The 16,514-nt window shown below is 37.1% G+C and overlaps 1 protein-coding gene across 9 annotated transcripts; it reads left to right on the forward strand.

Moving 5' to 3' along the window:
- Positions 1–4,655: 4,655 nt before the first annotated feature.
- LOC140803275 (APO protein 3, mitochondrial-like) lies at positions 4,656–7,681 on the forward strand. 9 transcript variants are annotated; one of them, XM_073159066.1, is made up of 4 exons: positions 4,656–4,803; positions 5,170–5,710; positions 5,840–6,270; positions 6,720–7,631. In XM_073159066.1, exons 2-4 carry the CDS (start codon positions 5,325–5,327, stop codon positions 7,124–7,126), a joined length of 1,224 nt encoding a protein of 407 aa, XP_073015167.1. In that variant the 5' UTR covers positions 4,656–4,803; positions 5,170–5,324; the 3' UTR covers positions 7,127–7,631. The 9 variants fall into 9 exon arrangements, 8 of the variants coding, with proteins under 8 accessions (XP_073015167.1, XP_073015169.1, XP_073015168.1 ...); XM_073159068.1 differs by having other exon boundaries at positions 5,202–5,710; XM_073159067.1 differs by having other exon boundaries at positions 4,657–4,803; positions 5,137–5,710.
- Positions 7,682–16,514: the final 8,833 nt, after the last annotated feature.

The raw sequence follows: 16,514 nt of genomic DNA on the forward strand, positions 1-16,514 counted from the left end.
ATCTCATATATCAGTTTCATATGAAAATGTTTATTCACCCCTCTAAACTTACTTTTCAGTCCTAACAATGAAGATTACTTTTTAAATGTATATTTCATGATAATATGTTATTCTGTTTTTCATAATTTATATTTATTTTTATTATAGAGGTTTTGTTCAAATTTATTTTACACGGTTCACACATATATGGAAAAATCAAGTGTCCGAACTTGGAAAAAGTTAAACTTATTATCAAAAAATGTCATATATTTGCATAAAAAATATCATTGTGGAATAAAATCCATGAAGTCAAAGGCAAAAAATACAAAAGAAATTAATTTTATCATTAAGACTCGTGTATGCGAAATTTTCGATGAACCTAGATACTTATATATATAAATTTAAATATAAAGACATAAAAATTCCAGAGACATATAATTAATGATAAAATTGTAGGGTTCAATTATTGTCCCTGCTGGATATAACAATTGAAATGCGGCGCTTGATGTAAGGTCCAAAATACAATAACGTAATCCAACTACATGTAAATCTAAGGAAAATAGAAAATGATTAATTAGATGATTTTAATTACATAAATTAATTATGGTGTACATGATTTCATGTTTAAAAAGGTAGTTTTCTGTTAGAATGCAAAAACTGTATTTTAAATGTTATTCGAGACGCGATCGAGGAACGGAAATTGGGGACCTCTTGAGAGAAAATATTTTATTAAATAATTATTTTTAATTGTTTAATGTGTAGTGTATTTTATTGGAATTTTTTAAAATGAGGTGTTTCTATACGCCGAGCCGTATTTTAAACCGGTAATCGATTTTCGATAAAAATATGGACTTTTTGAGAACTCGCCTAATATTTTCACAAAATTTCCTAAACAAAAATATTTTAAATATTAACTAATGGGCTTAATGAGCCTATTATACTATGTTAGTGGGCCTAAGCTTGTGCCACGTATTTTATATCAAATAATCAAGGCTTCCAAGTCTTTTATTTCCTTCAAACTCACGCCCCATCACCTAGAGAACTAGGACTCTCCCATCAGCACAGACCACATGAAATGTTTGAGAGGAATTCACGCAATTTTGAATAAAAATTCAGCAAGCTTCTTCCCCCGTCTCGCCGGCCGCCGCCAATGTCCCTCGCGTCGCAAGTTTGTTTTTGTGCATAATATATGCAAAGGCACACCTTAGTCTTCCTTCAAACATATTTCACACCATATTATGTGTATTTAATTATGTTTGCATGAAAATATGATGAACCATTTGTATTTTCGTTTTTATGGATAAATATGCATAAAAGTAGATTTTTCATTTTTTAAAACTATTCCTGATGATGCACAAAGGGGTTGTCATGGTAAGGGTACTTGAATGGATGTTTTTGCACATGTTTAAGGGTCTATAGATGCGTAGAGAAGGGCTGCACGTGAAAGAGTGATGGCTTGAACGAAAATTGGAGTTTTATGAAGGTTGGGGTTTCGGCTAGGGTTCGGTTTGCTTCCTAGGTGCATGCGGCTGCTAGCTGTTGTTTGGTGCATGTCCAGGGGTCTTAATATGGCTGAGCCATGGTCCTAGATAGGATGCACGATGGCTGGTTCGAAGGCTAGGCATGGGCCGCGCCTATGGGAGTCCTGCATGGCTTCCTAGGGCAAGGGTGAAGGGCTGGGCACGTTTGGGTTGTTAGGTTCGGTCCAGTGGCTTGATATGGGCACGATCATGGTCCTAGGAGGGTGGTCTAGGTGCTGGTATTGGTGGATAACGGCTAGGGCCGAAGGGTGCATGGGTAGGAGGCTAATGTTTCAAAATTACGATAAGAAGATTCAGTAGCTGATCGAGGCTTGATCGAGGGTCTTAATTGGCTTGATTTGCGTTGTATATGGTATAGTAGGTGTTATTAAGCTAGGGTTCAAGTTTGGTTAAGTTTCGAGTCAATACGACTCAAAACCGGGATGTACGCTAAGTTTAAAAACGAATTGAGAAATTACTCGAGAAGCTTAAGTTTACGTCTAAAAGATATTTATGGGTGTATTTTAAGGTGTCATGTTAAGTTTGGATGGATTTGAGTTGTCATTTTAAGGTCTATGGATAAATTGGGAAATTTAGGGTTTTAGAGGGAAAATGGTCATTTTACACCTGAAAAATGTAAAACGTCGTGACAGTGCCCTGAATGCTGTAAAAAAATGTTAAAATATTTATGAAATTTTATGATGAAACGTTAATACTAAAAGACATGTTGCATGCTTGGTTTAAAATAAAAATGATTTATATATACATGAATTTTTATGAGTGATGAAAATATGAAAAGTTGAAGGAGGTGATTGATTGTGACTAATACGATGATACGATGATATGTAGGGCCAAAGCTCAGTTGACGGATGAGAGTGTAGATGATGTACCCGTCGCCCGGAACCGTGGTAATATATAGATGGATCAATCGACTTACAACTAAGACGAAAGTCACAGTTGAGGATCTGAATTCAATAAAAAGGGAAATGTATACGTATATGATGAAAGGAAATAAAGTATATGATGAAAGCAAAAATGTTTAAGTTTATGCATGTTCATGAATGACTATTTTCTTAAAAGTATTTTCACTGTTGCTTGTGAGTGTATATTTATTACTTGCTATCATGATTAAGGTTTACTAAGTCAATAGACTCACTAAGTGTGATCAATGCAGGTAACCATGATATTGATGGAGGACTTGATGGTTGAACTAGCTGGACTGAAGCAGCACACAACTCGAGGACCGTTACTAGTTTTCAGCAAATAAAAATTAAGTTTATGATTTAAGCTACTTTGATTTAAAGATTTTATGACGTTTATGACTTTTATGCTTTAGAGGGATTTTGAGAAATCAGGGTGTTTATTCTTTATTTTGAAAATTGTTAAATTTAAGTTTGGTTGACGATTTACGATTTCTAGTTTTGAATTGCGTTATTTTGGATTTTTGATAATAGATTGGTTGATATTTTAATAGCAAAAATATTTATACATGTATGCACAAAATTTCGGCCAAGATTAGTAGAAAAAAAAATTCTAGTACATTTTAAAGAAAATGAGTAGTGGACGTTTAACTTGAGTTGATATAAGGTTTAAAAGATTTGAGTTACACCATTACCACTGACTGTAATTTTTGGTAAAACAAGAATCAGTTAGTCCTACAACTGGTATCCAAGGTCACATGTTCGATTAACATTGATTGCAAGGAGTGTAACTATTGGGAGGGTGATTGTTGGGTACAATAATTGTCCACATTATGTATAACAATCGAAACATGACGTTTGAGCTGCTATAAAGTTTAAAAGATTTAAGTTACGCCACTACCACCAGTTATAACTTTTGATAAAGCGGCAATATTTGATCCTACAAAAATGATAATAATAATTTAAATATAATTTTCTTTTAAAATGTTTAATTTTGCAAATAAATATTAAACACATGAATAGAAAAATTTTCAAATTTATCAACACGATGACCAAACATAAATTTTTTTTGATTTTAAAATTTATAAAAAATTCCAAAATCGAAAAGTTTCTGGCAATATGTATTTGCTAAAAAAATAATTATATTACGTATGTATTTACATAATGTATTAAATGTTTAATGATAAATATATAATTAATATATTATTAAATTTTAAATCATTCAAAATTTATTTATATAATAAATGAAACAAAATTTAATTTTTGAAAAATATTTATTTTTTAAAAAAAATTTGAAAGAGATAATAATATTTTTTTAGAGTTTTTACTTTTGTAATTAATAATAATTACATTCTGTCAGTATATTGTATACAACGATAAATAAGTCGTTATTACGACAAAAGATTGTTATTTTTGTTTTGTGTTATCCTAAATAATTTAAATATTTATAATAATATTTTAAAATTTAAAACATTCATTACCTGTAGGGATGTAAATGAACCAAACGGTTTGTGAGCTATTTGAAGTTCGGCTCGATAAAAAGCTCGTTTGTGTTTGTTTGTTAATCATATCAAACCAAGCCCAAGCTCGATTTTGAGCTCGAAAATTTAATCAAACAAGCTCAAGCATAAGGATATTCGGCTCGTGAGATCGCAAAAATTTTCGATAATAGGCTCGCGAGCTCGAGCTCGGCTCGTTTAGGTGGCTCGCAAACATGATTTTGGAATGTTCAATAATATACTTATTTATGTTTTTTTGCTCTTATTTGTGTCGTTTTTGTTATTTATAAATGAATTTATATTTTTATGTCTGATTTAAAATTAGTTTATAGATATATTTAATTTTTAACAAGCTCGATTCAAACTCAAACTCGAGCTCAATTCTATGCTTATCGAGCTCAAAAACGATTCGAGCTCAAGCCATGCTTGTTAAACATGCTAAACGAGCTATTAATGAATCAAGCTCGAGCCTGTCTTGATTAACATGCTAAACGAGCTTTTAACGAGCCGAGCTCAAGCTTTTAACGAGCTCAGTAATTTCAATACAAACGAAGCTCGAGCCTGATAATAGAAACTCGAATCGAGCCCGAGCTCGAGCCTCAAATAATTTTAAATAAACTAAATTCAAGTTTAATACTATTTAATTTGGTTTGGATCGTTTACCTACCTGGTATAAATAACGAATTTTACTGATTTTAATAATTGAGATACTAGATTATTTATTTATTTATAAATAAAAAAGGCTCAACGCTTGCGAGGTTAATATAACAGCCCGCACTCCATCCGCCGCTTCCGCCGCTGCCGTCGGCCGCGCTGGAATTACCGGGCAGACACTACTTGTGCAATTCGGAGTCGTTATGGCCTATGCAGCGGGTTTTTACTTAGGTTATTTTCTCCTCTTATTGCCCTATAGTTTTCTAGTTTTTAATGCAATTTTGTATCTTCAGTTTTTGTTTTTGAGCGAAGTTTATATCTTCAATTTGATAGCTGTTGAAACGGTTTCTTTTGGATGATTGACGCTATTTTCTGGTTAACAGTCCATGAGTCTAAGCTTTATCTGTTTTATTTATTTACTTTCTCGATTGCTAGCCCACTGTTTCCCGCTTTCGGTTGTTTTTTCCTTTTTTTCCCCTCAAATCTTCAACTACATTTGTTACTTTGTGATCGGGGCTTGCTTTGTTAATTTCTTGGGTTTTAAAGAAGTGGAAAAATGTACAGATATGTGAAGACTTTCTGCATTCTTTATGTTAGAAAAGCAAGAGCTTATTTTGGTTCTTGATTAGCTTTGAAGAGGCTGGGAGGAAGCCCGGGAAGGAAGGAAGGAGGAGGTCCAGGAGGAGTAGAGTGACCTGAAATTTAGGAGTTTATCAAATTATTAGAATTTCTTTTAGCGAGTTAAATAGGTGATGCTCACTGCACGAGGCCGAATGTTCTCGAACCTACGGCAGATTTTTATAAGAAATCTTTACAAAGAAACTCGAACGAATGCATCAGAATCAAGAAGTTTTGCTTGCGCACTGAGCTCAAACAGGTTGGATTCGTTGGAGCTACCAAGAAAGCTTAGAAAGTCCGAACGGAAGCCATGGGTGACAGATATTAACGAAGTGAAGCGAAAGGCTAGATTGGAAAAGCAAGAGAGAACAATGGTTCGAGAGACTAATTTCAAGCCTCCCAAAAATGGGCTGTTGATAAAAGGACTAATCCCAGTTGCTCATGATGTTTTAGCTGCCAGAAATCAATTACTGTTTTATACATCAAGAGTTGCTCATAGTATATCCATTTATTTTTGCAGGTAATCAAAGATATTAGGGAACATAATTAACCTCTTATATGCTTGATACTGTACTAGAATTGTGTAGAATTATTGTTCTCTTTTCTTTTTTCGCAATGATTGGCTAACTTATATTCTACTTATTTGTAGTGTTTGTGGAGATGTTCATGTGGGTGATCCACCACATAAGATTCGGACATGTAATGTGAGCGGAAGCCAAACGAATAAAGAACATGTGTGGGAGAGAGGAGGAGTTGAGCATGTGTTACCTGTTGTGGAATCTTTTCATCTGTATGATAGACTGGGACGAGCTGTTTCGCACAATGAACGTCTACAAGTAGATCGGATTCCGGCCATCGTGGAATTGTGCATTCAAGCTGGTGTGGACATTCCTGAGTATGCAACAAGAAGACGTGAGTTCCCTGTTTACTACGTTGCTGGAAGGCTGATTGATTTTGAGAAGAAGTTTCCGAAAACTGATTCATATGAAAAGGACATAAACACATCTGGCTTTTGGGCATCACCAAAGAGTTCTAACGATGATCAGAAATTTTTAGATTTTCCATTCGACAATCTCAAAGGTTCATCTCGATGATGCTCGAGTTTCTAACTTTAGAAATTTTTCAACGCTCTTGTAGCTTAGTTTTCATCTTCTATCGTTTATATTATTAGATATTTAATTGCTTGTAGTTAAGATTAGTTGATTTAACTTTGGAATTTCCACTGACTGTCACACTAATGCTGTTGAAGTTGTAAATACGATCGTTGTGGCTCTTTCCACTTGTTCAAACTTTTGAAAAAAATGATTCCTAACATGGTATTAGAGCAGGGGATCACAAACTCGATTCCTACATGCGCAATTCCTATCATAATTTATTAATGTGGTCTTGGACTGTTTTTATGTGTTTCTGTTGTCCAATACTTATCCACATGTATGTGTAGATCTTAAAAGTTACAGGAACAAATATATTGTTCAACCGCATGCCTTGAAGTTGAGCTGCTTCTAAGTATTGCAGTGCCATTTGCATAGGTTTTGCCGTGCGAGGAATGGAAGCACTGGATAAATTACATTCCGGAGTCCTAAAACTCATGGAGAAATATGATGTCCAAGCATGTGGATATTGTAATGAGGTGCAAGTTGGGCCTAAAGGGCATAGGGTGAGGCAATGCCAGGCATTCAAACACCAAATGAGGGACGGCCAACATGCTTGGCAACAAGCGTCCACTGACAACATTATTCCCCCTGTATACGTGTGGCATGTTGGGGATTCACAAGATGGACTTCTCATTGATGCTTTGAAGCGGTATTACGGGAAGTTACCTGCTGTGGTCGAGTTGTTTGCACAAGCTGGAGCATCAGTAGGAGAAAAATATCGGGGAATGATGCAGGAAGATGTCATCGTACCTAGTTTAGATGAAGAAAATCTTGTTGTTTGAAGAGGTAAATTCTTTATGTTTGGTTTTTCATAAATAATTCGATTCTGTGTCTCAACAACTGTATACTGATAGTGAAGATATCAAACATCTCTGTTGTCATGCATAGATGTCAAGGATCTTGATTACTGTGCTCTCTGATATACATGGAGATGTTGGTTAGTTCGATGCTGGCCGGTGGATTACCACAGACTTGATCATTGATCACCCACCCTTTGGGTAGCATCGAAACACCAATATGCTCCACCGTTTGCAGTTTCCGATCAACTATCAGTTAGCTCATACGAAAGTTCTCATATCTAAAGATGATCGGTATAATCCGAGGTTTGCAACAGCGGGATCAGAAGTGAGTTCCGTTGTATGAAATGATGGGTGCTAATACTATATAGGAAATATGTTGAAAACATGTTTTGTAGAGCAGATGAGTTGGATATGAATTTTATATTTGACGCATAGATAGCTATATCTTCATGTAAACTTGTGCTCAAATAGAATTGATGGTTGGATATGAGACTAGTTTTGTGTTTCGTGCAGTAATAACCATATTTTGTGGAGCACACAAGCATGGAAGCCAACCATCAATTCTATTTGAGCACAAGTTTATATTTTCTTAGTTCAATTTGATGGCCTGTTTGGCTTGAGCTCCTTTGTTTGAATTGAGTGCTATTCGGCTCTATGAATTCGAATTCCATTCAATTTTTTTTATTAGTTATAATTAAGGCACCGTTTGGTTCGTATGATATGATATGTAAATGATATATAATAAGAAGGATTATAAAATAAAAAGTAAGGATAAACAACACGTTATGATAAATTATATGATGTTTGCATGAGTTTAACTTGCTTGATCATTTTTGTTAATTATTACTAAAATGTCCTCATCATATATTAGTTAGTAATATATTCTTACGATGATTGAATAAATAAATAAAATTTCTAGAATTAATTGATTTAAAAAATTATAAATAAAATTAAAATATTATATTAATTATTAAATTTTCAATAATTTCAATTTCCTAAAAAAAACTAAAAAATCGATTAATATTATAAAAAATAATTAAAATTTGATAATAATATAAATATGTATTTATTGTGATAATTAAAATATTAATACAAATTTGAATAATAAAAAATGGTTAATAAAAATTATAATAGTACAGTTACAAATAATATAATAATAAAAATATGATCAATAATAATTAAATTATTTATAATATTAATCAAATTAAAAATATATTTAAATATTATTAAATTTATTGAATTTATAATTATTTTAAATTTAAATTAATCAAACATAATTTCTTCTCTCCCAAAAAATTATATAATCATTAATCACTCACAAAGAGGATAATAATATATATAGTGCGGGTCGGGTAATGGCTGAACGAGCCTATCACGATCTTAATCATGTACACCAAACACATGACAAGTGAAGGTGTGGGGACCCGAGCTCTAATTCTTTTTCTTGGGATTAAATGGATCAATATTATTTAAAAAGTGGGTCAAATTTTTTTTCGCTTTTACATTAATTCCAATGTAAACAAACAAACATAACTTCTTACTTTAATTTACAACATACAATATACAATACATGTCTTATTCTGTATGTCCTCAACTAACCAGTATTAAAAGACAGTACATAATAAAAGACAACTACTGGTCCATCTGCTACGCCCGCGATCTCCACGCTAACACGATCATCTCTGTCTCGACCCAGATCCTGCCCCACCTGTTGTTATTCACACATACAGACATAACAACAGCCGGAAAACCGGTGAGAACAAATCCCAGTATAAACATGTATACATGCATTAAAACAATCTAAACACATGAACCATGCTAATATGAATATCATTCATATATAATCATGCAATGCGAATCTAATCATGTCTAGACTCGACTCGACTAGAACTCTAGGGATCCCGTTGTGAATAAGACGGCACTGTCTGTCACCTACCCTCCCAATCGAGGTGCGGTCCGTCTTATTCCTAGACTTCGGCCTGATCTGTATCCGCGTCTACAATAGGGGCGGTGATCTTCCCCTAAGCTGTGATATCGCCGAACGTCTAGTAGTCTGCCTGATCTCGAGACTGTCCTATCTTAATGCATGAATACACAATCTGTAAACAAGCATAATCATTCCAATGCAATGCCACATGATCTGTAAACAAAGCATACCAAGATTTGTATACAAGTTCTATAAACAAATCTATAACCAATCATAATCATATCTAGATATAAACAATAAAACAAGTATGTGATTTTGGTTGGGAAACTCAAATGTAAGCTCATTTGAGTCGTGATTCCCCAAACAAAACATGTACTATACCTTTCGTCGCACAGTTGCTGTCACGGTTGACAATACGAATCTGAAATGGAAATGTTGATACAAAATCTATCAATCCCTTATCTAATCAACACATATCCAAGTCACTACGTGATCTCGATACAATTTGACGGCATAACGACGTATATTCTTAACACCGATCAATCCAAATCTCAACAGATAACAACATATACCATCCTCAACTCATAAACATTACAATATCAATCTAAAACACAATAATTCTGCCCCAACTATTCATCAAACATACTGAAACTCATAGAAATTGCATATGATATCATTTCTTCGTTCCGTTTACGATTATAAACTCATAATCTTCACTAGAACAACTAAATACCATCATAATAGCATTTCCCTTACATGAAATTCTTGAAACATGATAGAACTGAACAAAACTTACATCACTTCGTAGCTTTCAAAGCAAGGAACACAATTCTTAACTCGGATTATGATTTGGATGGCTAAATCGTGAGATATCTAAATTCAAGAGCAAGAACTCTCCTTCTTCCTTAAGTTTCCCTTTTCTCTCCTTCTCTCGGCTGTGTCATCTGAGCAAGAAGGAAATGAAGCCAGCTCTATATATACTTTGCATGATTTATAACACATGGCTTCGTCTTTTCGTAACACGCAGCACCGCGGGTGCGGTCACACTAGGAGCGCGGGTGCGCCATGGCTTCGGCAGAACTTTTAATTTTTCACAAGTGATGACCGCGGGTGCGGTCATGTAAATACCGCGGGTGCGGTGTGGCTACGGGAATTCACTCATTTTCTGCCCATTGCACCGCGGGTGCGGTGCTTGCCAGACCGCGGGTGCGGTCTTGCACAGCTAAAATTTCATATTTTATCGCATCGTTTCGCCCCGTCTGTTCTTGCGTTTCGTATTCAACTATCTACAAGAATCTTGGGCATTACATTTCTCCCCCTCTAAGAAATGATTTCGTCCTCGAAATCGCATGTCATTCTATCAATGCAAGTATAAAAGTAATCACATCAAAACTAAACAAATACTTACATTATTGAAATAACTCGGGATGTTTCTGGCGCATATCTGCTTCTGTTTCCCAAGTCGCTTCTTCGACGCCATGACGACTCCACTGAACCTTCACAAGTGGAATAATCTTCGTTCTGAGCTTCTTTTCTTTCCGATCAAGAATCTGTATCGGCTGTTCCACGTAGCTCAAAGTCTTATCAAGTTCAGCTTCGTCAGGTTGAATGACATGAGAAACATCTGGCATATATCTTCGCAACATTGATACATGAAACACGTCATGTATTCCGGATAGAGAAGGAGGAAGTGCAAGTCGATAAGCTCGATCGCCAATCTTTTCAAGAATTTCGTAAGGACCAATGTATCGAGGAGATAGTTTCCCACATTTGCCAAATCTTACAACGCCTCTGAAAGGAGAAATCTTCAAGAATACTCTGTCTCCTTGCTCGAATATCAACGGTCTACGTCTGACATTGGCGTATTTCGCTTGTCTATCCTGTGCTGTCTTCATTCTTTTCTGAATAAGTTTCACCTTCTCAGTCATGTCACGAATCATGTCTGGCCCTAGTTCTGGTACTTCTGAGATATCATCCCAATATAGCGGAGATCTGCACTTCTTGCCATACAAAGCTTCAAACGGTGCCATCTCGATACTTGTCTGATAGCTGTTATTGTAAGAAAATTCGCAAAGAGGTAGGGAATCTTGCCAACTAATGCCAAAATCTAGCACAACAGCTCTCAACATATCCTCTAAAGTCTGGATAGTCCGCTCTGACTGTCCGTCTGTCTGAGGGTGATAAGCAGTACTCAGGTGCAATGTCGTACCCAAGGCCTGCTGTAAGCTGTGCCAAAAGTGTGAAGTGAATCGTGGATAACGATCTGATACGATAGACTTCGGCACTCCATGCAATCTGACTACCTCTCGAATATATATCTCCGCCATTTGATCTTGTCTATACGTCATTCTGTACGGGATGAAACAAGCCGATTTGGTCAATCTGTCAATAACGACCCAAATCGCATCACAGCCTCTGGATGATCGAGGTAACTTCGTCACGAAATCCATGGAAATGTGGTCCCATTTCCATTCTGGAATAGCTAAACTCTGAAGTAACCCTCCCGGCTTCTTTCTTTCAGCTTTTACCTGTTGGCAGTTCAAACATTTTGACACAAATTCTGCAATATCTGATTTCATATGTTTCCACCAGAACTGTGTCTTCAAGTCATTATACATCTTCCTGCCACCAGGATGAATGCTGAACCGACTACAATGTACCTCTGACAGAATCTGCTGTTTCAACTCGGCAACATCTGGTACAACAAGACGGTTATTCACGTACAGCACATGATCATGTACCTGATATTCTGACATATGCCCTGATCTGACCATTTGAATCGATCTTTGCACGTTCTGATCTCTTCTCTGTGCTTTTTTGATCCTCATGATCAAATCTGGCTCAATTTGAATAGCAGCAAGTCGTAGTGGCCTCCTATCTGTATCAAATGCTAATCCAGAGAGACAGCAATTTTCAACGAGTTTTGTAACACCTATCGTCGATAAGGATAGAGAACAAACCTTTCGACTCAAAGCGTCCACTGCTGCATTTGACTTTCCTGGATAATATTTGATTTCGCAGTCAAAATCTTTTAGTAGATCAAGCCACCTACGCTGCCTCATGTTCAGTTCTGATTGAGAAAAGAGGTACTTCAGGCTCTTGTGATCGGAGTAAATCTCAAATTTCTCGCCGTAGAGATAGTGACGCCAGATCTTTAATGCAAATATGATAGCCGCCAATTCAAGATCGTGAATGGGGTATCGAACTTCATGTGGCTTCAATTGTCTCGAGACGTATGCGATCACATGACCTCGTTGCATAAGCACACATCCCAAACCTCTGTGAGAAGCATCGCAATATACAACGAAATCACCCATACCTGAAGGTATCGTCAGTGCTGGAGCACTAGTCAGCTTTTTCTTCAGTTCTAGGAAGCTAGACTCGCATTCCTCTGACCAAACGAATGGCATATTCTTTTGTGTCAATTGTTTGATTGGCTTTGCAATACTGGAGAAATCTTGAATAAATCTTCGGTAGTATCCTGCCAGACCCATGAAACTGCGTATTTCTGGTACCGAAGTCGGTCTTGGCCAATTGATCACAGCTTCCACTTTACTCGGATCAACAGAAATACCATCTCCTGATATGATATGTCCTAAGAAGACAACTCGATTCAACCAAAACTCACACTTTGACAATTTTGCATACAGTTGCTCGTTTCTCAACGTCTGCAAAACAATTCTGAGATGCTCTGCATGCTCATTCCTGTTCTTAGAATACACCAGAATATCATCTATGAAAACGATCACAAAATCATCTAAATACCTCTGAAACACTTGGTTCATCAAGCCCATAAATACCGCTGGAGCATTTGTTAAACCAAAAGGCATGACAATAAATTCGTAATGTCCATACCTGGTTCGAAATGCTGTCTTCGGTATATCTACATCTCGAACTCTGAGCTGATGATACCCAGAACGTAAATCAATCTTAGAATAAACAGAGGATCCCTGCAACTGATCAAATAGATCGTCAATTCTAGGCAAAGGATACTTATTCTTGATCGTTGCCTTATTCAGTTGCCGGTAGTCTATACACAATCGCATCGAACCGTCTTTCTTTCGCACAAACAGCACCGGAGCGCCCCAAGGAGATACACTAGGTCTGATATATCCCTTGGCCAGAAGATCTTCCAACTGTGCTTTCAATTCTTTTAGTTCGACGGGTGCCATCCTATACGGAGCTCTCGAAATAGGGACGATACCTGGTACAAGATCAATACTAAAATCTACCTCTCGCACTGGAGGTAATCCTGGGATTTCATCTGGAAAAATATCTGAAAATTCCCGTACTACTGGCAAATCCGCCAATGCCGGGCTCGACTTCTGCATATCTACAGCATAAATAAAGAAACCATCTGCTCCTTTTTGTAACAATCTGTTCATAGTAAGAGCTGAAATCAAGAGAATCCGAGATCTGGAACCCTTCCCGTAGAATTTCCACTCATCTGTCATCTCGGGTCTGAATCTGACAATCTTGTGGAAACAATCCACGGTAGCTCTGTACTTCGTTAGCATGTCAATACCGACTATACAAAAATCAGCTAGACCCAATACTATACAATCTAGGTCAATCTCATGCCCCTCAAACTGTAGAATGCAATGTTTAACCGTAGTTACAGATATCAATCCACTTCCCAACGGAGAATTAATAGATACAACTTCTAACAAAGACTCAACAGGCAATGAATGCAACAATGCAAATCGCTCCGAAATGAATGTATGCGATGCACCTGTATCTATCAATATATAAGCAGGATAACCGCAAAGAGAACAGTTACCTGCTATGACATCATCTGGTGCATCTTGTGCTTGCTCTTCTGTCAATGCAAACACTTGAGCCTGTTGCCTCGGAGGTTGACTCACTGTCTGACTACCACGAGCTCTGGGTTGAGTCGGTGCTGGTGGAGGCTGGAAAGAGTGAACCGATGATGCCTGCCGCTCAAACTGAGGTACTGACCCGGATGCTCGTCCACTCTGGGCTGGTTGTACACTCCTCTGTGGGCATACTTTGGCAAAATGCCCCGGTTGCCTACAAATGTTGCATCGTCCTGTAACTCCCTGGCACTGTTCAGTCGCATGTTTTCCTCCACAGGAACTACAATAAACACCTGAATACTTGGTACTCTGATCAAAACCAGTCTATCTTGATCCACTGGAGCTTGAAGAGCTGCTCCCAGGTCTTTTAAACTGTTTACCCTTGGCTTTCAAATCTAGAAGGAGGAGATTGTACTGAAAGTTGTGGTGGTCTTGGCACAGGAGCAACATATGGAGCACTCCGCTGTCTTATCAACCCTGCTTCCGCTCCTTTGGCCCGATTTAACGCATCTGCGAAGTTGTTGGGTCTCCCCGTATTTACCAACGTAAAGATGTCCGGGTTTAAGCCATTGATAAATTGATCCGCCATGGCCTCGTCATTCCCTGAAACATGGGGTGCGAAACGAAGCAAGGAAGAAAATTTAGCAACATACTCTTCAATGTTCAAAGTCCCTTGCCTCAAGTTTGCAAATTCAGCGCCTTTATCTTTACGGTAGGATACATGAAAGAAACGCAGATAGAACTCCGTCTTGAACACCTTCCATGTAATTTCGGTACCACGTTGCTCTAGTGCTCTCTTCATGTTCAACCACCAATTCTTAGCTACATCCTGGAGTTGATGGCCAATAAGCTTTATTCTTTTCTCGTCACCATACTCCAAAGACTCGAATAACATCTCAATGTCTTCAAGCCAACTTTCACAATCCACTGCCAGTTCTGTACCTTTCAAGGTAGGTGGTCTGAAGGATTGAAATCTTTTGAGCAGCGTCTCCATTGGCGTAGCAGTAACGTCCATTGGATCCCCGGATGTGCTACCCTGTTCTGGTGCTGTGGGTCGTAGAGGCACTGCTGCTCTTCGAGGAGGCATGTATCTAATAATCCAACTGATTAGTATACCAAATACACAACCGTCTTAGCCCTCCTCTAGTCAGTTACCTCTGATCTAGAATCGGTTCTGATTCAGTTAAGCACATGTCATAATCAAATCAGATAACACACACGCAATAAAGAAAGCACTAATCATGATAGCACATCATAAATCAAGGAAGAAGACTCGATCTACCCCGCTCATTCTATCCTATCTTACTTTAAAGGAACTATGGCTCTAATACCACCTGTTGTGGGGACCCGGGCTCTAATTCTTTTTCTTGGGATTAAATGGATCAATATTATTTAAAAAGTGGGTCAAATTTTTTTTCGCTTTTACATTAACTCCAATGTAAACAAACAAACATAACTTCTTACTTTAATTTACAACATACAATATACAATGCATGTCTTATTCTGTATGTCCTCAACTAACCAGTATTAAAAGACAGTACATAATAAAAGACAACTACTGGTCCATCTGCTACGCCCGTGATCTCCACGCTAACACGATCATCTCTGTCTCGACCCAGATCCTGCCTCACCTGTTGTTATGCACACATACAGACATAACAACAGCCAGAAAACCGGTGAGAACAAATCCCAGTATAAACATGTATACATGCATTAAAACAATCTAAACACATGAACCATGCTAATATGAATATCATTCATATATAATCATGCAATGCGAATCTAATCATGTCTCGACTCGACTCGACTAGAACTCTAGGGATCCCGTTGTGAATAAGACGGCACTGTCTGTCACCTACCCTCCCAATCGAGGTGCGGTCCGTCTTATTCCTAGACTTCGGCCTGATCTGTATCCGCGTCTACAATAGGGGCGGTGATCTTCCCCTAAGCTGTGATATCGCCGAACGTCTAGTAGTCTGCCTGATCTCGAGACTGTCCTATCTTAATGCATGAATACACAATCTGTAAACAAGCATAATCATTCCAATGCAATGCCACATGATCTGTAAACAAAGCATACCAAGATTTGTATACAAGTTCTATAAACAAATCTATAACCAATCATAATCATATCTAGATATAAACAATAAAACAAGTATGTGATTTTGGTTGGGAAACTCAAATGTAAGCTCATTTGAGTCGTGATTCCCCAAACAAAACATGTACTATACCTTTCGTCGCACAGTTGCTGTCACGGTTGACAATACGAATCTGAAATGGAAATGTTGATACAAAATCTATCAATCCCTTATCTAATCAACACATATCCAAGTCACTACGTGATCTCGATACAATTTGACGGCATAACGACGTATATTCTTAACACCGGTCAATCCAAATCTCAACAGATAACAACATATACCATCCTCAACTCATAAACATTACAATATCAATCTAAAACACAATAATTCTGCCCCAACTATTCATCAAACATACTGAAACTCATAGAAATTGCATATGATATCATTTCTTCGTTCCGTTTACGATTATAAACTCATAATCTTCACTAGAACAACTAAATACCATCATAATAGCATTTCCCTTACATGAAATTCTTGAAACATGA

This window comes from Primulina eburnea, chromosome 10, assembly GCF_022965805.1.
Source record: "Primulina eburnea isolate SZY01 chromosome 10, ASM2296580v1, whole genome shotgun sequence".
Taxonomy (NCBI): domain Eukaryota; kingdom Viridiplantae; phylum Streptophyta; class Magnoliopsida; order Lamiales; family Gesneriaceae; genus Primulina; species Primulina eburnea.